At 38.6% G+C, this 22,414-nt stretch overlaps 1 protein-coding gene across 3 annotated transcripts; it reads right to left on the reverse strand.

Moving 5' to 3' along the window:
- Positions 1–757: 757 nt before the first annotated feature.
- IRX4 (iroquois homeobox 4) lies at positions 758–22,037 on the reverse strand. 3 transcript variants are annotated; one of them, XM_073678496.1, is made up of 6 exons: positions 21,802–22,037; positions 18,628–18,778; positions 18,002–18,253; positions 16,948–17,054; positions 2,198–2,523; positions 758–1,924 (listed from the first exon to the last, which is right to left on the reverse strand). In XM_073678496.1, the coding sequence occupies exons 2-6, from the start codon at positions 18,670–18,672 to the stop codon at positions 1,161–1,163; spliced, it is 1,494 nt and encodes a 497-aa protein (XP_073534597.1). In that variant the 5' UTR covers positions 18,673–18,778; positions 21,802–22,037; the 3' UTR covers positions 758–1,160. The 3 variants fall into 3 exon arrangements, with proteins under 3 accessions (XP_073534597.1, XP_073534596.1, XP_073534598.1); XM_073678495.1 differs by lacking the exon at positions 21,802–22,037 and adding an exon at positions 19,877–19,932; XM_073678497.1 differs by lacking the exon at positions 21,802–22,037 and adding an exon at positions 18,874–19,016.
- Between the last annotated feature and the right edge of the window lie 377 nt (positions 22,038–22,414).

A 22,414-nucleotide genomic window follows, 5' to 3' on the forward strand; every position in this document is an offset into this window, starting at 1 on the left:
TATCTATCTCTTCTATCTATCCCATATCTATCTATCTTTCTATCCCATATCTATCCATCTATCTATCTATCTCTCTCTTCTATCTATCTATCTTCTATCTATCTATCTCTTCTATCTATCTCTCTCTTCTATCTATCTATCTATCTATCTATCTATCTTTTCCATCTATCTATCTATCTATCTCTCTCTTCTATCTATCTATCTATCTATCTATCTATCCCATCTCTATCTATCTATCTATCTATCTATCTATCTATCTATCCCATATCTATCTATATCTATCTATCTATCTATCTATCCCATATCTATCTATCTCTCTATCTCTCTCTTCTATCTATCTATCTATCTATCTATATATCTATCTCTCTCTTCTATCTATCTATCTATCCCATATCTATCTCTCTATCTCTCTATCTATCTATCTCTCTCTCTCTTCTATCTATCTATCTATCTCTCTCTTCTATCTATCTATCTATCTATCTATCTATCCCATATCTATCTATCCCATATCTATCTATCTCTCTATCTCTCTCTTCTATCTATCTATCTATCTATCTCTCTTCTATCTATCTATCTATCTATCTATCTATCTATCTATCTATCTATCTATCTATCTAGCAGGCTCTAGTTCAGTCACACAGCATCACTTGCACTTTCTGATGTTGTATATAACAACCTTCCCACATATTCTGGTGCAAACAGACAGACTTGTATCTCTGAATCTCTGAAACAGACCATTTATTGGAGTGAACAAATAGAAATGCCATTTCTGTACATCCGACATATGTGCATTGTGTAAACTTGAAAGCAGTGCGGTTTGTGAATCACTAACAAAGAAGTCTTCTGGATGGCTGGTTACTAATCTAGCATGCTGTTCATATGATAGATCCTGGAATTCTAGCTTTTTCATGTCTTTGTAAACTTCTGGTTTGTAAACAGCAATTACTCCAACACATAGCAAAGTCCGTGCTTTAGACATCGATATAAATAATTGTCACAACACTGAGACTTTTTAAGAAAAGATCATTTAAACAAAGATGAAGGGATGAACATAATCTGAAACATGAGTCCATGGAACTGGAGTAGGAGAATATAACCCGATGAGTTGGTATGTCTTCTGCTAGAAAGTCTCATATCTTTATAAACTACTATCTGTTAGGTTATGAGCAGAACATTTTGCTCCCAGACTTGGGAAATGTAATAAATTCCTTATTATTGTCCTGTCCTTTTGCCATATTGGTAGGGTTCCCAACAGAGCGTCCTAAAGAACTAGCTTCAAGAATGGATCCTTTAGTGGTGGCCCAAGAAACGGTGGTGTTGGAGAGAGCCTGGTTCAAAGTACTGTGTCTGAACAATGGGTCATGAAAAACTCCATCAACCCAATTTCTAAGACTTGTTACAGGAGAATCCTGCCGTCTGTCAATAATACAAACTGGAGTGGACACAGCAGAAGAAGAAGAGGAGGAGGAGGAGGATGAGGACGGAGAGGAAACCCCCTGGTGTTTTAACATGCACGATGGATATTCAGTTTGATTTAAGGAGGTGGCTGTGTGAGCCAGAGACCAAATTCTTGGTTTGGAATCAAGTAGTTGTTGGCTTTGCTGCTGAAAGCACAGTTTGGATTCACAGCCTCTTTGTCTCACCCTTATTAAGTCTTGGTCGCATTCATCAACAACACTTTTTAGACAATTCTTAGCCCTATCAATTTCTTGGTCTACTGAAGAAATGGTAAGTGGCATCTTCAGAATAACGTCTTTACAATGGTCACTGACACAATCCCTGGTCCGCATTTGGTGTCCTTCTTGTTGAGACTGGTGGTGAAATGGTTGTTTTAACTCACATTCAGAGCTTTCAGACTCTATTGTGTCGAAGTCATCAAGGTCACTAAGGTCTAGGTCTTTGTCTTCTCTTCCAGCGGCTTCTTCTGTTAATAAAAGTGTAGAGGGGCAATTAATTATTTTTTTCCCTCATATTATACATTTATTCTGTACAAATGCAGCCAGTTCTATACTAATATTGTGACACATGCAGGACATTGAGCAAAGTAACAGTCATTATGGAGAAAAGGGCAACCTTGTTGTAACCTACCTTCATCAGTTTGATTTTTAGACAAAATTAATTTCATGCACTTTATAAATTATCTAAAAAACAACTAACCTAGATAAAAAGTCAGGACTTTATCAGAAAGGGAACCAACCTTCTATCTTCTTTTCGTTCTTAATGTTATCCTTTGTAGACTCATCTTCCTCATCTTCTTCATCTTCATCATAAGGTCGTTTCTCATCAGAACATTTGTTTCTTGGTGGCCATGTCATCTTGTTCTCTTTCTTAAGTCTCCTTCTGGCATTGGCAAACCAAGTGGACACCTGAGTGAGGGTCATCTTGGTGATGATGGCCAACATGATCTTCTCACCCTTAGTTGGGTAAGGGTTTTTTCTATGCTCCTGCAACCAGGCCTTTAAGGTGCTGGTGGTTTCACGAGTAGCGTTTTTCCTGCGAGTACCTCCATCCATGGTTCCATACCTAATAAAACACAATGTTGCTAATAAATTACATGTCCTTAAACCAGTTAGCTATATGCACAAAACAAGTTAAGAAGCCACATGTAGATTTTAATACATTGTAAAGTATTGCAATAATACCAATAATAGGGTGACCTACAGACTGTGCTACTCTATGGTTAATATTTCAGAGAGTGCAGGTCATATTTCCCAGGAAGCAAGATTTAAGAGGATAAATTTGAATGACCTGAGGATATAACTGTTAATATAAATATTTCCTTCCTACTCCTTTATTAGCCATGTCTCAGGCTTTTGTTGATGAAATTGTAAAAACGTATAAAGACAGAGGATTGCAGCTGAATATTTAATGCACACTATTCTGAAAGGTCATCGGCACCCATGTGGTCTTAAAAAAAAAAGGTTGAGATGGCTTAAGTGGTTTTGTGCTGCTTTAGGGATAATAGATGCAGTAAGGTAAAACCGTTTTAAATCCCTTCAGGGCAAGGGGATGCAGAGCTTTGGGTAGCCCTGAATGACAAGCATTGGAGGTTGCTGCTCTGTGATTCACCTACCACAAAGGCATTATCATCTGGAAGTTGAGAAATCTTCACCTGCTACACTTGTATATTGTGTTCTTTTTCTCTTCTCAGCCAATAAGATTGTATTAGAACATTTAATACACCATTTCCACCAAGTAGGCTTTCATTAGGACATTTTCTCATTTATGTACTGGGTATATGTTTCCTGATTTTGAAACGAGACAAAATTAGAAGCATACACCACCAGCAAGCAAGATTTCCATTATTGTGATACACTGTATATCTACAGTTTATTATGATTAGACATATAGGGCCCAAATCATTATTGCATTTGCACTTGTTATTCATTGAGCTTTTAGGGCCCAATTCATTAAGCTGTTTACACCAGAATTCTGGCGTAAAATGTATTAATAATGGCGAAATTGCACAAAAATATTGTGATATTTGGCATTTATATGTTAGTCTTGGCCAATTACGCCAATATGGGTGTGGCGTCGGTGGCATGGGTGTAGCGTCGGTGGCATGGGCGGGATGGGGAGTGGCTATGCCTGCCCATCAAATTCATGAAAATTAGGCGCATCGTACTCCCCCAAGCCCTTCATTAAAGCGCACCTGTGAGCAGGATTGTGCTCAGTAAACTACATACACTGTCAGGTGGGTGACATTACACTGATTAATATGATACCTCTGTTGAATAAATCCGTCCTGTGGCTCTTGTGTAATCTTTACTTTCAGTTTAGAGACATTGATACGCTCGTGCTTCGGGGCAGCCTGTGGGGGGCGCTCTATCTTGTGCTCTGCTTACATATTCATCTGTATACTCTTATGACAGCTCACTGTGCCTTCATTGACCTGCCTCCTATTTTTCATAATGCATCTAGTAGTGCGGGGATAGGTAAAATAGGAGGCAGGTCAGTGAACAATCAGTGACCTGTCATAACAGCATACAGATTATCTCATTATCTCCAAACTGAAAGTAAAGATTACACAAGAACCACAGGACGGATTTCATCGACCAAGGTATCATATTACTCAGTGTAATGTCACCCACCTGACAGTGTATGTAGTTTACTGAGCACAATCCTGTTGACAGGTGCACTTTAAGACTTGTGGACACAATTCCAATGATATTGAATTGGCCTTCTTACTGTTTTGTGCTGTTTTTTTTTGTTTGCACCAAATTCATCTTTCTATTTGCCCCTTTTTTAAGTCTATTTTATCTTTGTTCACCTTTGATTTTTTTTTTTATATTTAGTTACCCAATGTGGGTAGGGCTTAGGGTTTTTGTTTGATTCATCACTTGAAATTTTTCAAAAGGTTGCACTTTTTTTTAAATGCACTTCAGTCCTCCCACCTGGAGTGATTTTTATATAAGCCGCAATCTTTGCGACATTTTCCAAAAAAGTGCCACTTTTTGCTCTATAAAGTCTCAAGAATTGTTAAAGATGGGAAAAAATAATTTTTTTGACTCGGCGCAAGCTTAATAAACAGTGTGCACCATTTAGATGAATTTGGTTCAAAAACTGTCAGTAAATACCATAAGACAAAAAAAGCAAAGTGACTTAAAATAAACACAAATGATGAATCAAGCACATAAAATCTGGTTTGATTCCCTTGAAGCTGGTTATTAATTATTAGATTAGTGCACATTTACTAATACTGTCTAATAATTAGGCTCAGTTTGTATAAAGTGTCCCTTCAGTTCATTTATACAAGTGCTGGACACAACTGATATAAAAGGGAACCTGTCATGTCAAAAAACGCTTTTTACCTGCAGATATAGAGTTAATCTGTATATTCATAGTGCCCTAAACCCGTGCGGCCTCTGCACTGAGAGCCCTGCTGCCAGGAGGAAATTAACTTTATTCTTCCCAGCAGCCTCCAGCTTTCCAACATAGCGATGCGGCCGGTGCGGCTTCAGTCACCGCGCAGTACATAGTGAGCAGCAGCTATAACCACACTCGGCCAACTCAGCAGTGCACAAAATTCCATTTCTTCCAGGCAGTCGGCTTTCAGTGCCATGGTCGCTCAGCTTTACAACACTACAAACCTGCAAATTAACCCTATATCTTCAGGTTAGTAGCGTCTTTGACATGAAAGGTTCCATTTAAAATGATGCACTTAGCCCACTGCTTGTGTCCATAGACTGAATAGATATCAGTGCATGTACTGTTTTCTGATCTGGCTCCAAGACCAATTTAGCTCAACATCGGGTGCGCTGGTTGAATGGGAAAAATCCCCCAGATAACTATGGGATTAGTTTCAGCAAAAGTTTCCCTCAGGCAATTTTGTATCACTCTAGAGGAAAAAAACCCAGATGGACATATTTATTTATATATATAGACACAAGCTCTTAGACAACCTAAGTTCAGGCAGATGAAAGATATGCCAAATATATCAGAGTGGTCCATGCTGCATAAAAAAATTGGCGCATCTTGGTTACTTAGGGCCTAATATCAAGGGCGATGTTCACATCCAAGTGAAACACTAATTCAATGGACCAATGTGGGATTTTTTACATGGGCCATTAGTATAGGCTGAGAAAATCAATGAATGCACTACTCCTGTCCACCCCAGTCATGGGTTCACAAGAAACACACTTAGACAAAACTGATGAAAACTCGGCCATTTTTCAGCGGTGAAACAAGGACAAGCTTTACATCTGAATACAGTCTTAGGAAACTCAGGCTGTATTTGGATGAACAGTATAAAAATAAGTCTGTGAGTTATAAAAAGGTTTACTTTCATCTAGGCTCAAAAAACTGGACCAAGGGAGCACATGCTCTGATTTCTTGGTGAGGATGGATGCACATGTGAATTAACTAAAAAATGGTGCAAATACCTTCGTAAATGTGAACCAATGTTTATTCCTTATTGAATCCATCATCACAATGATTTTTCCTTGTATTTTTGCTGAAGTAATAGCAGATTTTGTACCCACTGGCACTGACACACATGGGAAAATCACTGTTCTTTGATACAAATTGTAACAACAATACAATTTTTCATTTGGTCACCTTAGAGATTTTGGCTGTGGCAGCAAAACAGCAGGATTGTCTTCATGTTTATGACTACTTTGATATTTGAGGAATATGTGATTAATATATTTACCCTTATATAAGGTGACATATTTTGACAATATGTGACCTAATATTTTACTGCATGTGTCAAATGAGTGGATATAATTCTGTAATATGTAAGCCCCAGATTACTGATGGTTTATATGTGTGGCCTTGCATATCCTGTTTAAAGGTGTAGCGTCATATTTAATATAGTGCTTGTTTTGTTAAAAATGTGAGAAAAGGATGTTTACAGGGATCCCATTGAATGTATGGTAATAGACATATTTGTATCACTTTGGATCCATTGTACTCATTCTATGACTGTTTCCAGGTGGAGCGAACTAATATGGACTGACCGGCGGCTCAAGACCACCTTCACCGATTATTTAATAGCCTATTCACACAGGTAGACCCTAGTAAACGATGAGCACTGAACGATCTGTAATAGATCAGTGCACATAGGCTGCCATTGTTCTCAGCAGTATGAGCCCTGTTTACACAGGACGATGCACCATGGGAATGATGCAAAAAAGATAATTTCACACACTAGGCGAGCATTTCCTCATTAATTGCGTGATTGGTAGCATATTTGCATGGTGAGATTATCATGGAACCAGTGTTTTTAAGAACGCTTGTTTCATGGATATCTTTCAATGTAATGCAGCTTAATTCCACTGGCTGATTCACACAGCAGATTCTTTTTTTCTGGACTTTGGTTGTGTAATTAGCATTAAAATTCCACCACAAAATACAATACTTATTTAATCAATGGGGTTTTAAACCCCGGTCGCTCACTGATTTTTTTGCATGCTGTTTATTTACAAATTTGCATTGTCCTATCTGTTGCAGAAGTGCAGTGGATTTTCACCATGGAATTTATTCATTGCAAAGAGGGAAATCTATGGATAAAATTGCAGTAGGAAGAGAATCTATCACCATGAAAATGCAGAACTGTCATGACTAAGAACTAGATTGTTCAAAGCGCGGAGGTGTCAACATTGCTGAGAATGTCACCTTAGTCACATTGTTTGAATATGCTTTTTTCCATTCAATAAATGTTACTCTCCCAAGTGCTGGATTGTGTGTTTGGAAGTTTACCTTGAACGCTGGAGGCTTCCATTCTCCTAGATTGATATATAGTCTTGTGAGAAAAGATTCATGATAACTTGGGTTTTATTCATTTACACCTCTACTCTTTCTGGGATTTTCGGTCCAGTGGGCGGTCCTATCAGTGACTGACAGCTGTGTCTTTGCACACTTATACACAGAAAGCTGTCAGTCACTGATAGGACCGCCCACTGGACCGCCCACTCAGCTCCTCCTTTTCTACCACTTGCTGCCTGCAGATTAGATGGCATTTTTATGGAGACAGGTTCCCTTTAATTGCAGATTAATTTAATTGAACCAATAAAATGTAATTGTGGATTTTTGTATTGTGTTATTAGACAGTTTCCACTGTGTAATTTTTACATAATGTGTGAACTTAGGCTTTAAAAACTCAGCAAAGCTACTGTACATTCTAGGGTAATAAGATCAGAGCAAGATCTAAACAAATGATTAAGGCTGTGTTCACACGTTGTGGCCGAGGCACGTTTTGTTGTTGCTGCAATAAAGGTAAAACCAAACAGTTTTTAGCATGAATTCTGAATATCAGGACAAAACTGCAAAAAAATTCATCATAGCTGTTATGTATGAGCAGAGCCGGGAAGTTCCGGGGAAACTAATTTCACAAGTGCTCCAATTATCAGCGGCACCCTTTTGTACAAAAGTATCTAGGATAGGGTTGAGCGAGTATGTTCTGTCCGAGTGTGCTCGGGCCGAGCTCCGAGTATTTACAGCTGCTCGGTGATATGGTTGAATCGCTCCCGTGTGCATGATTTACAACTGTTTGACAGCTTTATTACATGTGAGGAATGTGTAAGAAATAGACATTCCTCACATGTAATAAAGCTGTCAAACAGTTGCAAATCATGCACACGGGAGCGATTCAACCATATCACCGAGCAGCTGTAAATACTCGGAGCTCGCCCGAGCATATTAAAGGGTTAATAGAACATACTCGCCCATCACTAATCTAGGATCAATGCTGGATGTCTGTTTCAACCATCAGGCCCGTCTGGTATAAACTTTCCATATTATCCAGGAGTTTTACTTATCCTGAGCAAAGGTATGTGCACAGTGTCATTTTCTGGCATTTTCTGATGATAGTCTGCATGAGTAAGCGTTGTAAAAGCTCTCCATGAAATGAACATAATGCACAGCAACGTCAAAATGTATTTGCTGGACAAATGTTTTGTCTTAAGTCACTTCTTTTAATGGCTTCAGGCTTCGGAAACTCTTAAGTAGTTAAAAGAAGCACCCTGTCCATTCTTGGGGCAGCCAACCACTCTCCATACTTGAAAGTAGAGGTCATTGGCGGAGCCGCTGCAGGAACCACGGCAAAACTGCCAACAAAGCCACTGCAGCAAAATGACTGCCTGTGTCTTCCTGAAGAGGTTGAAAACTTGGCAGCTGCACCTGTGTCTAAAAGATGCCATATGCACATAGCCTAATAGACAGCTAAGAACTAATCAAATTAGACAGTCTTAAAACAGAGCAAATGTCCTACAGTAGCTCATGCCGGCTGATGAACCTGGTGCATTTCCAGTCTCATAGAAAGTTACAGCAGCACTTAGCTGGCTTACTTTTAGATCACTTTTGAAACCAAAATATTGGAGTACACGTCTAGTAAAGTTGGTTTTACAAACACCTAGAGAAACATCCACTTTTCTAAACACTTCATTAAGATATTTCTGCGCTGCAGCCAGCCGCATGGCTGATACTCCATCCACCCATGGTCAGACAATGGTCTCACAATGACTCGCCATGGATGGCGGGTTTCAGTCACGTGGCTGGCAGCAGTGCATGGACTCGCCCTAAAAGGATCTAGTGAGGTAAAACATGTATAAACGCTGGAACCAATGTGGCAATTGCAGCAGAATGTTGGTTCAATTTTAGCCATAATTCCAGCTCACTTTTGATAGTAAATCTCCCTCAAGTTTACCATCATGTGGGCTGTGTGGTTATTGGTCTCAATGTCATAATAAGCATCAGATATACAGATTGGTCAATTATAGCAATATATATTTTTTTTCTGTAACATATTATTTGTGTGCTATACGGTGTGTATATAGATATATATATTGTATCGGTGTATTATAATATATTGTTAGTACTATTATATTGTAAAAATACAAAGACACAGTAAATATCCATACATAACGGTATAATATCTACACATAAATAGTATACAGGTGTATTATATATGGGAATATTCTGCTTGTGTGTCATATATAGATATGTATTTTATTTGTGTGTTTTATACAATCAGTTATACATAATACTGCCATACTACATCAGTTTGTCTTGCACTAGTTCTGAAAAATCTCCCCACAATGTAGTCAGTTTAAGCAAATTTACCTTCCTGACCAGAAGGCTTTTAATACTGCATATATTGATATACTCATCCTTGGTTAAAATTAAAAATGATCCCTATAAACGCTAAAAGTAGTGTTTTTACACTGCCAGCGGATATTAAAGGAGCTCTCCACTCATATCATATTGATGACTTGCCCTCAGCATAGGTTATCAGTATGAAATTGGTGGGGGGCTGACAGCCAGCACCTCCAGTAATCAATTGTTATTGGCCATTGTGAGGACTTCTGATCAGCTCCAGTTCAAGTGAGCTGATAATAGTGAAGTTGTGGGAGTACCAGTGTTGGACCCCGACCAATTTGATATTGTTTACCCATCCTAAAGGATAGGTCATTAAAATCATATGAATGGACAACCCCTTTAAAGGTTATTTTGATATGATAAGTCATCCCCTATCTTCAAGAAAGGAAATTAACTAGTGGTTTGATCAGAGGAGACTCCCAGCAGTCCTATGAATGGGGCTCTGGAAGCAGGCCCCGCACAGCCTCATTTTGAATGGAGTGAAGGTGCACAAGCTCAACGTCCTCTCCATTCATTGTCTATGGGACTGCCAAAGAAAGCCTAATATTCACCTATTTCCAGCAGTTCCACAGACAATGAATAGTGCTCAAACCACAGACTAAAGGCCTCCATACACATTAGACATTAGCCGAAGCCGTCAATATCAATGGGACCTGCGTAAAGTTTAATGTGTATGGAGGTCTCCTCACTGTCACCTGACAAATGATGTCAGGAGAGTAAAAGGTCAGTTGAGTTGCACACTCCTGTGTGTGGGGAAGTTGGGAGAGATAGGTGTTTGTTGAACTATCGTTGGGCATACATATATTGTGTTGGTATGAAAGGGGCTTTACTCATCTACTATGCCCAGCTAGGGAGTGCCTAAGTATACAGGGACTCATAAATAGTGTTCCTATATACAGCGCCCTGAACACAGATTGGCCCCTTAATCACAAACACATAGTAACCCTATCAATAATAGTTGAATCCTGAAGTTATGAACTTCTGTTCTTTGGGTGGAACTCTTGAGGACCATAGTAGATAGCAGACTGGCTTCAGAAGCACCAGAAGTGCAGGAAACCCGTTCTTGTCCTGGCAGAAAGAGGTGCTACATGAGCCTACGTCTATTAATCAGTACAGTATTGTCATCTGCCAGGGCCACTGAACATCGTGGCCATGATGTTACATAGGACGGCAGATAACATTTACTACATTATCTGTATTCAGAGATATCACTGTGTTATTTATGGTGTTACATAGGACTGCAAGTAACATTTACTACATTCTCTGTACTCAGAAAGTTAGTACTGTTTGTTTTCTATGGTGTATACTGTAGGACTGTAGGTAACTTCTACAATGTTATCTGTAATTATAGAGTTATTTCTGAGTACCATCTGTGGTGTTACATAGGACTGCAGGTAACATCTACTACATTATATTCAGAGAGTGATCACTGTTAGCTGTGGTGTTACCTGTTTGGGGAAGGCCCTTTTGTGTTTTGGGTTCTAACATGACTATACTCAGTGAACAAGGCCATGAAGACATGGTTAGGTGACTTTGGCATAGAAGAACTTGACTTGCACACAGAGACCTGACTTCAACCACATTGAACATCTTTGGGAAAAACTAAAAAAGAGATGGCGAGCCAGGTCTTCTTGTCATACATCAGTGTCTGACTTCACAAATGCTCTCCTGGATAAATGAACAAAAATTCTCAGAGACACATTTCAGAATCTTGTAGAAAGCCTTCCCTGAAGAGTGAAAGCTGTTCTAGCAGTAAAGGGTAGACAAACTCCATAGTAATGCTTGTGGAGTTAGAATTGCTCCAGTAGCTCCACTAGATGTAAGGTTTAGGTGTCAAACTATTGTCCATATAGTGAATGTGAATGAGGCTTGGGAACATGGCTTCTGCTATGATCGGATGATATTGTGTGGCTTAACTGGAAACAGATCCTACAGATTGGGAATAGTTCATAGGTGATTTCCTTGACAGGGGATGTCCTTACACTCAGTACAAATAATTTGGGCTGATGTCACAGAGTAAATATTTCTTGAGGCCATGCCACAGCCCAGATTTTCATACTTCTATAGAAACAGGTCTAGGAGATTAAGCACAGTTTGCTTCAAAATCTTAATAGGATGAAGGTGGCAACAGATCTGTCCTACTGCCTCAAATCTGTTTTTAATTAATTGATTACTTTTACCACTAGGTTTGATGGTGAAACTTTTTTTGTATGCTTCACATAAAATACCATGAAGTCAACTGAATAGGAAGCATGCCAATAAAAGATTGACACAAAAACATTTGCCAAAATTTTGACAAGACTGAGTTTCATAGAACATTTTTTAAACTCGTTCATAACATGAAAGTAAGGTTAATAATATAACTTTCATTTCAAAATCTTCAATATGACTCAAATTAGTTGATGCAAAAATGAATACACCCACATAAAAAACTACTACATCCGGCATTTCGTATCACCTCCATGATTATCAAGGACAGCATCAAGTCTTTTAGGAATGGAATGAACAAGTTGGTTACATATTGCAACATCTATCTTTTGCTACAGTATTCTGACTGATAAGTAAAGCTTTACTGATGGTCTTGTAGTCTTAACCTTTCTTGTGTAAAGAAATTATTTTCTTTCTCGGGTCTTGTGGCATTTCTCTTCCACATGGTGCCATTGCTGACAGCATAAAATAGAAAGGCGATTTCTTTGCTAATTAATGCCCTTTTATAGTCTACTATCTGCTGGACACCTGCTTAATGAATAGTTAGACTTACCTGTGGTTGAATTCTTGTTAATTACATTTTTTAGTCTAAATTTTAGCTTTACTCCTATGATTTAATCTGAAGTGTAGTCATTTTTGCAACATGGAATTGAATGAATTTTTCTGGAAAAAAATTTTGGGGTGTGCAAAGCTAAAAATGTTGTTAGCAATCAATGGATCACATTTGTGGGAGTATTTTGTAGTATGGAATCCTATAGAAGATATTGATTCTGAAAGGAATCTAAAGGTTTTCTGGCAAATCTGTTTGGGTGTAACTTTAACTTTAAGAACGTGGCGTATGTTTTTATTTGGCCTAACCTTTGTATAATTATTCCAATCTGTATTCAGCATTTGTAGCATCCAGCAATTTACATTGTCATATAAGGTTGGTTTGGGGAAGACTATGAGGTTTGTGTGAAGGAGCAATATCATCATTATTGTTATGTTCTGCTACCAGAGCTAAGGAAAGAGAGGAGATCTGTCCCTACGATAGAACTCAGCTTTATCCCTACGATGTAACAGGGGACCTGATCCTGCGATCAGACCTGCTAAAGTCCTAAGCTAGTCTGTACGGAAACCTATAGATGTGGGGAAGGAATCCCTACAAGTACTAAGGACTGGGAGGAAAATGGGACACCTCCTAACAGAAATAGTAGCAGACAGACGAACAAACAAAATATATAGAACATAGAGGTCCGTAGACCAAGCAAACTAACAGAGTTAGATACAGAGCACAGGCTAGCTAGAAAGTAGTTATACAATGAAGTCCAGCAAAGCCAGAAGGGCGGAGCAGGATTAAATAGGCCAACCAGCAATAGAAAAAACCAAAGAACAAGGTTCTAACAATTATAACATCCTCATTCTGTGAGAAGTTATTTATCATGTTCATTGTTAGATTTTCCTGTACATCTTTTCATCATTGTAATTTACAGAACAAACTAATGGTTGGTTTATACTTTTCCAATGGGGAGAAGCAGGAAACTCTTCTGTCATTTTAACATATACTGTATGATGTGTCTGTGTGATGTGTCTGTGTGTGTATGTGTCTGTGTGTGTCTTTCTGATGTGTCTGTGTGTGTATGTGTCTGTGTGATGTGTCTGTATGTATGTATGTCTGTGTGCATGTCTTTGTGATGTGTCTGTGTGTACGTGTCTATGTGCAACGCTGTGATGTGTCTGTATGATGCATCTGTGTATGTGTGTGTGTCTGTGTTATGTGTCTGTGTATGTCTATATGCATGTCTTTGTGATGTGTCTGTGTGTGTATGTCTGTATGCATGTCTGTGTGTATGTGTCTGTGTGCATGTCTGTGTGTGTGTGTGTATGTGTCCGTGTGATGTGTCTGTGTGATGTGTCTGTGTGTGTATGTCTGTATGCATGTCTGTGTGTATGTGTCTGTGTGCATGTCTGTGTCTGTGTGATGTGTCTGTGTGATGTGTCTGTGTGATGTGTCTGTGTGATGTGTCTGTGTGTGTATGTGTCTGTGTGTGTATGTGTCTGTGTGCATGTCTGTGTGATGTGTCTGTGTGATGTGTCTGTGTGATGTGTCTGTGTGATGTGTCTGTGTGATGTGTCTGTGTGTGTCGTCTGTGTGTGTCGTCTGTGTGTATGTGTGTCTGTGTGTGTCTGTGTGATGTGTCTGTGTGATGTGTCTGTGTGTGTCGTCTGTGTGATGTGTCTGTGTGTGTATGTGTCTGTGTGTGTATGTGTCTGTGTGTGTATCTGTGTGTGTGTATGTGTCTGTGTGTGTATGTGTCTGTGTGTGTCTGTGTGTGTCTGTGTCAGTATGTGTCAGTATGTGTCAGTATGTGTCTGTGTGTGTCGTCTGTGTGTGTCGTCTGTGTGTGTCGTCTGTGTGTGTCGTCTGTGTGTGTCGTCTGTGTGTGTATGTGTCTGTGTGTGTATGTGTCTGTGTGTGTATGTGTCTGTGTGTGTATGTGTCTGTGTGTGTATGTGTCTGTGTGTGTCTGTGTGATGTGTGTGTCTGTGTGTATGTGTCTGTGTGTATGTGTCTGTGTGATGTGTCTGTGTGTATGTGTCTGTGTGATGTGTCTGTGTGTGTATGTGTCTGTGTGATGTGTCTGTGTGATATGTCTGTGTGATGTGTCTGTGTATGTCTATACGCATGTCTTTGTGATGTGTGTGTATGTGTCTGTGTGCGTGTCTGTGTGTGTATGTGTCTGTGTGCATGTCTGTGTGCATGTTTGTATGATGTGTCTGTGTGCATGTCTGTGATGTGTCTGTGTGTGTATGAGTGTGTGTGTCTGTGTGTATGCTATGCTATGTGTTTTTCGATGTTCACAGATATCATTGGTAACTTTTCTGAAACAGAATTGGAATTCCAGCACAAGAAATCATGCTTCATCTTGAGCGAAATGCACATCCATATAGCATAGCATACACAGCATGTAGTAAACAAGATGTAAACCATTTCTCATGTAGATAATAGTACTAAGACCACGGAATAATCTCACACAACATGACACAAGGTTTGAGTGCTAGACTCAGGTAACTCTAAAAACTCTATAGACCGTCCTTTACTTAAATACAAAATATTTCATACATAATAAATTTGACCATGTATGAATTTAACTGGCATCAAGCGCATATCATAGTCCAAGCAAATATAGACACATTGATTTCCAAGATGCCTGCACTTATAAGGCTGGATTGCTGGTTAACAGGGCCATAATGTTGATTTGTTATTTTAATGCGCTGCACAAATTCTTAGTAAATGAAAATTAATTTTATCTATTCTTCTTAACGTATCCATTGCCCTATTAATGCATATGGACATCATAGAGGAGACCCCCCTCAGAATGCCCCGTTATTAGTCAGAACAGTGCACAGCTTTGTTCTGGAAGACTAGAACCATTCTTATATGGATAGTTATTCATCAGACTGGCCACCATATACTTGTATATATTCCCTGCAGAGACTGCTGTAGAGGAATTGCCAGGAATCTAGGGGATGCCAAGAACGGGGCCGGCAGTTTTTGAAGAGGGTTGTGGTCAATTCTCAGTCAGTAACAGGGACTGGCCACCCTCAGTTTAGGTAATGGTGACGATCCCAGCTCTCAGACCTTTGCTGTCATTCAAATATGAACATCTGTAGTCACAGCGTTGTGGAAACCATAGAATTGCTGAACAGTACATTGTCTATGAGGATATAAGTTGAGGTAATGCGCAGCATTGAGTAAAGGTGAATAGGTGTGATGGTAATACGCTGGATCTACAGGGTCCGGCTTGCATTAGCACTGCTGAGATGGACCGACCTCCCCTATGGACTATTTTGCCTTTTCACAACGCATTAGGTAACATCCAGTGCTTTTTGTTCAATGTAACTTGAAACTGAAAATGTAAAAATAAGCAAAATGATGGCAATTTAGAAATCCTCCGACAATATGTTATTTAATCCCTCTAATTGTGTAAATGACCTTTTATGCCTTCATTTTACTGACTCATTAAAAGAGAATAGTTCCATATTTAGCACCGTAGAAAAGTCCAGGCGTGAGAGAGACTGATAACAAAGTAGGCCATAACACTTCCAATGCTAAGGATTCGTGGCAGGTTTTGGAACTACCTTGGAAATTATCCCCCTTGGCATCACATTTTCTTTAGTTTTTCATAAGGCCAAAAATATATAATAAATAACATATAAATAACTTATAATTAATGCGTTAATATTTTACAACTTAAATTTCTTATTGCGTTTTAGCCACATTTCTTTATAAGCAGTGATATCTATATTTTACGCAACAGTTTTTCCCAAAAATTGAAAAGAGCAGGACATAAGACAATGAGTTTTTACGCCTCATTATTTATTAAGTTATGACTTTATCAGTAGAGGGAAGGTATGGTGAATCAGTCGCTACACATTGATCCGTGTATACCCTGCTGTATATACCACTTGCTAACTCTAAGTAGCTGCGAACAAGTGAGACAGGCTTGACCTGTCCTAGAGGCTTTTCGGCTGTTATGAAGTGACTTGTGAAATGTCCTATGACACTTCACAGCCGTCACAATTAAAGCAAAATGGTGACATTAAAGGACACTATGACCCTGTATAGAGGTAGAGTTTAATAGAAAAGAGGGATTCTTGGTGATACAGTAAAACATAACTATCATTTTTCATATAGAAACTGCTGAGAATCAAACTTGTAAATGAAAACTTTGGACCCACCAATACTATTGTATATGGCACTTTCTATTCACCACAACAGACGTCATGTATCAATAGTGTCACATTCACTGGAGGAGGAACCTCATGCAACATACATGTTCATAAGTGCAGGTAATAAACGAATGTGTCACCATGTCACACCTGCATGGTAGTGGAATATTGGCTCCATTCACGTCCTAAATTGATTGATACTTAACGTTCCAATATAAAGTAATAAGTAGATGACCTAACATACACCAATGTGGGGCTTTATAGACGGGGGAAATAAAATCCAATTATATGGGGCATTCTGTATAACAGTAACTTGACTGGGTCATGTATGAGATCCATTAAAGTACTAATAATAATAAACTCAATTAACCATGGAAACTACAGTATGATATTGCAATGAGGATATCATGCTATAAGTATATCCGTTACCTGTCATACTGGTACTGGCTCAGGGTGTGATCATAAGGATAGTAAGCAGCAGTCTGGGCAATACCCGCATGCGCAGATCCCGTGCCATCCTTTGAATCAAATGTGTTCTGTAACATAAGGTCAAGAATGCTTATATGACGGTATACATATACCAGCCTATTTATTTCCTACACATTAACTATCAGAAATAGACTTCTTACTTGCAATCCCTACTGTTATCTGGGCTCCCAGACACAGTGTAATAATCTCAATATAACACACAATGCTAAATACAAGACAAATTAGTTCATTCTCATGACACCATTGTATATTGCTTTCTACTCCTGTGGATATATAATGAATGAGTGCATTATACATCCTCTTCCAAAACTCATCCTACTGTTAATATGTTTATAGATAAGGGAAGCAGTTCATACACATTTAATACATATTCTGCACTACAACAAAAGATAAAAGAACTGACAACATCCATCTCAAGCTGTCACTTCCAGTTTATCTGGTGAGAATGGAGAAGATAAATACTCTATGCTAATCTGCAGAATAGATGTAATACTAGCAGATAAATGGGAGCCCAAACATGCTGCTTCTTGAGGAGATATATATATATATTTATAAAATTATATATATAGACTTACATATATTATATATATATATAGAGAGAGAGAGAGAGAGACTTGAATGTATTATATATATTTACATATACATATATATATATATATCACATAATAATAGATTTACATGTATTATTTATATATATGTATATATACACATTTATTTTGTGTAATAATAGACTTACATGTAATATATATATATATATATATATATATATATATATATATAGATATATAAATTTATAGAGATAGATAGATAGATAGATAGATAGATAGATAGATAGATAGATAGATAGATAGATAGATAGATAGATAGAAGGCTTACTTTGGAAAACAATAGCACCAAATTACAAACTCAGCTCTGCTACATCTGCATATACACCCAGTGAATAGTTCAGAGAACTTAGATAATAAGAAATCAATGGTGAAAAGCAGCAACTTACCAGAGAATAGAAGGCAGAAGCATCAGTGCCATAGGTGACATAGTTGCCATAGCCCTGGGAGCCTGTGTAGGGGCTCCCATAGACCCCTAGTGCAGCTGCAGAGTTGAGCTCATGCCTGGCAGTGGCCAGCAGCCTGCTCTCATACACAGGACAATAGACTGGGGTCTGAGCAGAGGCTGCAGCAGCTGGATCTGACAAACTCCTTCCACTTGACTCGCAGCAGGTTGACAATGAATTGGTGGTCATCAAGAACTAGGGGGTAATGTCATACAATGAGAACAAGGGATGAAGCTCAGAAGCTCTGGATGACTGGTGTAAATCTGAAAACTGTGGTGATCAATGGTCACAAATGGTATAAAAGAACATGCATTAACAAAATAGATTTAAAAAAAGTTTCATTGCACGCCTTCAATTTTTCTAACATGTATGTAAATGTAGCACAATATATCACATTTCTCTGGCTTAATATACTAAACTTAGTAAGGTTCTTATTATTTACTATTATTTCTATTAATTAACTTGCACCCTCACAAGACACCACTAAGTGCAGGTAGAGGTTATCGTTGTCCCACAGAATGTATCTTTTCTCATAGTCACTCTATAGTCACACTCGCAATGGCGCTTACCTGAGGTGTGGAGGAGTATGGATACCCAAACTGAGGATATGACATGTTACATCCACTCCCGAATCCCAGAGAAGGCAGGAGAGGGTTTCTTCCTGGCTTACTGTATCGGAGCTTTCTTCTGTAACAATTGGTGACCACAGGTTCCAAGATGCTGAAAGAGGGAACAAGAAGAAGAAGAAGAAGAAGAACAAGAAGAAAATCCACTTTAACTTTTAACCCTTTGATTCCCTCTTCAGCTCAACATACCTAGCAATATATTGAAAAGAGCCCGGAATATTGTTCCAAAGAACATTTACTAAAAAATATTAATCGGTACATAGAAAAGCCAGCAGCAGGCAAGGTGGATGCCCTGACGTCATCACACCCTTTCATCTCCAGAGCTGTGCATCCAAGGGTGCAAAATACTGATCTCCAACGATCGCTTTTATGGATCGTGCGAGTGATCGTACAAGGTAATTATAGGTGTTTGTACAGCACTCGTGCAGGCGAGGAAATGAAGGGTTTGATTGAAACATTCATTGCCATAAACATTAATGATTTTATCTCCTTACCCACTGAAGGATGGGAAGCACTTTTAATTAGAAATTAATTAATGAGCAGCTGTTACACTAATAATTAGCCCAATTTACAAATGAGAGAGGTAGAAATGGGACTTTTTACTGAACTCCAAGAACTATGTCCGTGAGTATTACTCATTCAACATAGTTCGAGTGTAGTTATTAGAGGTTTATAAAGGCTGACATCGTCTTATAACAATCTATTAAATCTCTCTTCATTTTATTACACTACTGCCCGGCTGTCAAGATCGGAAAAGTGCAGGCAACTAAAATCTGCAACGGAATAGAAAACGAAAAATTCATTTCAAATGCGCCTTTCTGTGCGCCAGGAACAATTTACTGAAGCCAAGAAAACAGTTGGTTTTTGTATATATTCATGTATGGACACGTTTCGTTCATCAGAAATATTAATACCATTTTAACATGCTCCTAATTAATCTGTGGAGCATTGCACTCACAATAAAAGTTCCATATAATAAAAAAATATTCAGTAAAAGTTACACAATAAGAGTTCCATATAATAAAAAATATTACAGTAAAAGTTACACAATAAGAGTTCCATATATTTAATATAATGAACTGTCTGTCCCTGATAATATTAATGACGCATTGCATTATATAACATACAATAAATATCTAGCAGGGACGTAAGATCGGTGGATATTATAGTGCACATGAACTTAAATACTTACTTCAAATGCCAAACATCTAATAAATATATATATGTGTGCATATATATATATATATATATATATATATATATATATATACATATATATATATATGTATATGTATATATATATATATATATATATATATATATATATATATATATATATATATATATATACACACATCGGAGCAGCATTAAACCAGGTATTCTAAAATAAGCAGTGGACTTGACTGGCGGGGGCATGTGTGCCCTGGCAGCAGGATGGGCAGTGCAGCCCAGGTACATGTCTATCTGTGCATCTATAGTGTGCTGACTTGCTCAGATAGCTGCCTGGGTTCAGACATGCGGATAGCCCCAGGGTCACACTCTAATTAATGACGGTGTTCTCTTCTTTTCCCCAGCTGGAAGACTGCCTCCCAGAAACGAATGTGCCCACTGCTGACAGCTCGATTGAGAGTGATTGATGACTATCTGGAGACCACTGTAAACCTAATAAAGTATATACTTCTTAATTGCCTATATTACTGATGACATACACATATACATATCTTCACATAACCTCCAAGTCTCAGGTAACTTGCTGCAGAATATCTATCTATCTATATATCTATCTATCCCATATCTATCTATCTCTCTATCTCTATCTATCTCTCTATCTCTATCTCTCTATCTCTATCTATCTATCTATCTATCTATCTATCTATCTATCTATCTATCTATCACCAGCCTATATACAGCATCACTCTCTACTATATATATATATATATGGTCCTAAGAAGATGAGAAATCCTATGACATAGGTCCACTAATGAAGCCCCCTCCAGATAATGGCATATGTAGTCCCCGCAGCTGACATGCATGCCATTTTGCCATTTTAATAAGTGTCTTGCCCGGCTACAAACAATCTGATCTACATAACAAAGGCTGTCAAATAAAAATTCATTGAGCGCTCGGACGAGTGAAATTAATAGAAGCAGTGGGCTGAGGCATTGTGTGTCCTGCTTACAATGTATTCTTCGTGACCATAGAAAGTTAGGAGAGAGGCAAATTAAAAAGTTTTTCTTTAGATATGATCTCCTTTCATCTCTACATTACAAAGCAAGGTTTCCCCCACTGTTCCCAGGGAGCTGATCTTCGCTAAGTTCACATTTAGCCTTTGGTTTTTACTAACATATGGCACATTAGGGCATGTCACATGTGAATGGCACCGACTGGGGCCTCAGCAGTCTGCTCAATGTGTCATTGCTTAAGCAAGTGATAGCCATGGTAAATGAATACCACTTCATTCATTAACATTTCACCCCCAGAGTAGATTTTAGAGCATTGTGCAGCTTAGTACATGGAATCTAAATACCTGCAGGCCATTTATAAATGTTACAATTCAGGACTCATTGCCCACACATAAGCTGCACCAAAGAAGTCCCCACTTACTGAGAAGCACACAAACTTTCCTGAGATAGCATGGTGTATAGCAGTAGACAGCTGGGCTCTGACACTGGACAATCCTGTCTCCTCATACAGTCCTAGAAAGTTGCTTCAGGATTCAGGTACTTGCCATATGTACATTGGGCACCAAAGACCCTAATGGCCATTATCAGTGCTGAGTGCTGCACATGCCTACAAGTTGGCAATAGTTTATTTCTCCACTAAATACTCCAGAATGAACTCATCTGGGGGAAAGTTTTCCCTTACAGAACAAAGAGGAGCACACACAAGCTATAGATCCGACTAATGCAGAGTACTGGCATACTTGTAATATACATGGCATCCATCTGTAATATACATGGCATCCATCTATAATATACATGGTATACATCTGTAATATCTATAGCATAGGCAGCACTGAGCTGTATGTAGAAGCTAGCACTATACACAGGAATGCCCCATGTCAGTGCACAGGGCTCCAGCTCCTTGCTCTAAACAAGTAAATGAAGGTAATGTTACCTGGGTGAACAGCCTGCGCCTGGTCCTGGCACTGGTTCCCGCAGACTAGAGGTGTGCTGTGGCTGGCACGGTGTCACTGGCTGGTAATGGAGACATTTGTGTGTATCATACCTGACTATAGAGTGGAGTAGTGCTCTCAGTCCCCAGGCACCGCAATCACTTCACTAAGCCTGTGTATGGAGTGACGTTACACTGCACAGCTCCACTGAGCACCGCGCTCCCACTGATTAACGCTTCTCTGCACCGGCGCAGCCTGCACTCCACACCAAAAGTTTCCTGCACAGCAAAGGCACAGCCAAAGGGCTCAGACACCCAGATAATACTCAGATAATACTCAGATAACACTCAGATAATACCCAGATAACACTCAGATAATAATCAGATAATACTCAGATAACACTCAGATAATAATCAGATAATACTCAGATAACACTCAGATAATAATCAGATAATACTCAGATAATACTCAGATAATACCCAGATAACACTCAGATAAGTCAGATAATACTCAGATAACACTCAGATAATACTCAAATAACACTCAGATAACACTCAGATAATATTCAGATAATACCCAAATAATACTCAGATAATACTCAGATAATACTCAAAT

Source organism: Phyllobates terribilis, unplaced genomic scaffold (genome assembly GCF_046119375.1).
Source record: "Phyllobates terribilis strain yellow unplaced genomic scaffold, ASM4611937v1 Scaffold_4__5_contigs__length_816908805, whole genome shotgun sequence".
Classification (NCBI taxonomy): domain Eukaryota; kingdom Metazoa; phylum Chordata; class Amphibia; order Anura; family Dendrobatidae; genus Phyllobates; species Phyllobates terribilis.

Excerpts from the sequence above, each read along its gene's own strand:
- IRX4 (XM_073678495.1), bottom strand. The coding sequence starts at position 19,917 with ATGCACACATATATATATTTATTAGATGTTTGGCATTTGAA. Across the intron at positions 18,779-19,876 it reads TTAGATGTTTGGCATTTGAA|CATCTTGGAACCTGTGGTCA; the intron begins GTAAGTATTTAA and ends TCCCTCTTTCAG. Across the intron at positions 1,925-2,197 it reads GAACGAAAAGAAGATAGAAG|AAGAAGCCGCTGGAAGAGAA; the intron begins GTTGGTTCCCTT and ends TTTTATTAACAG.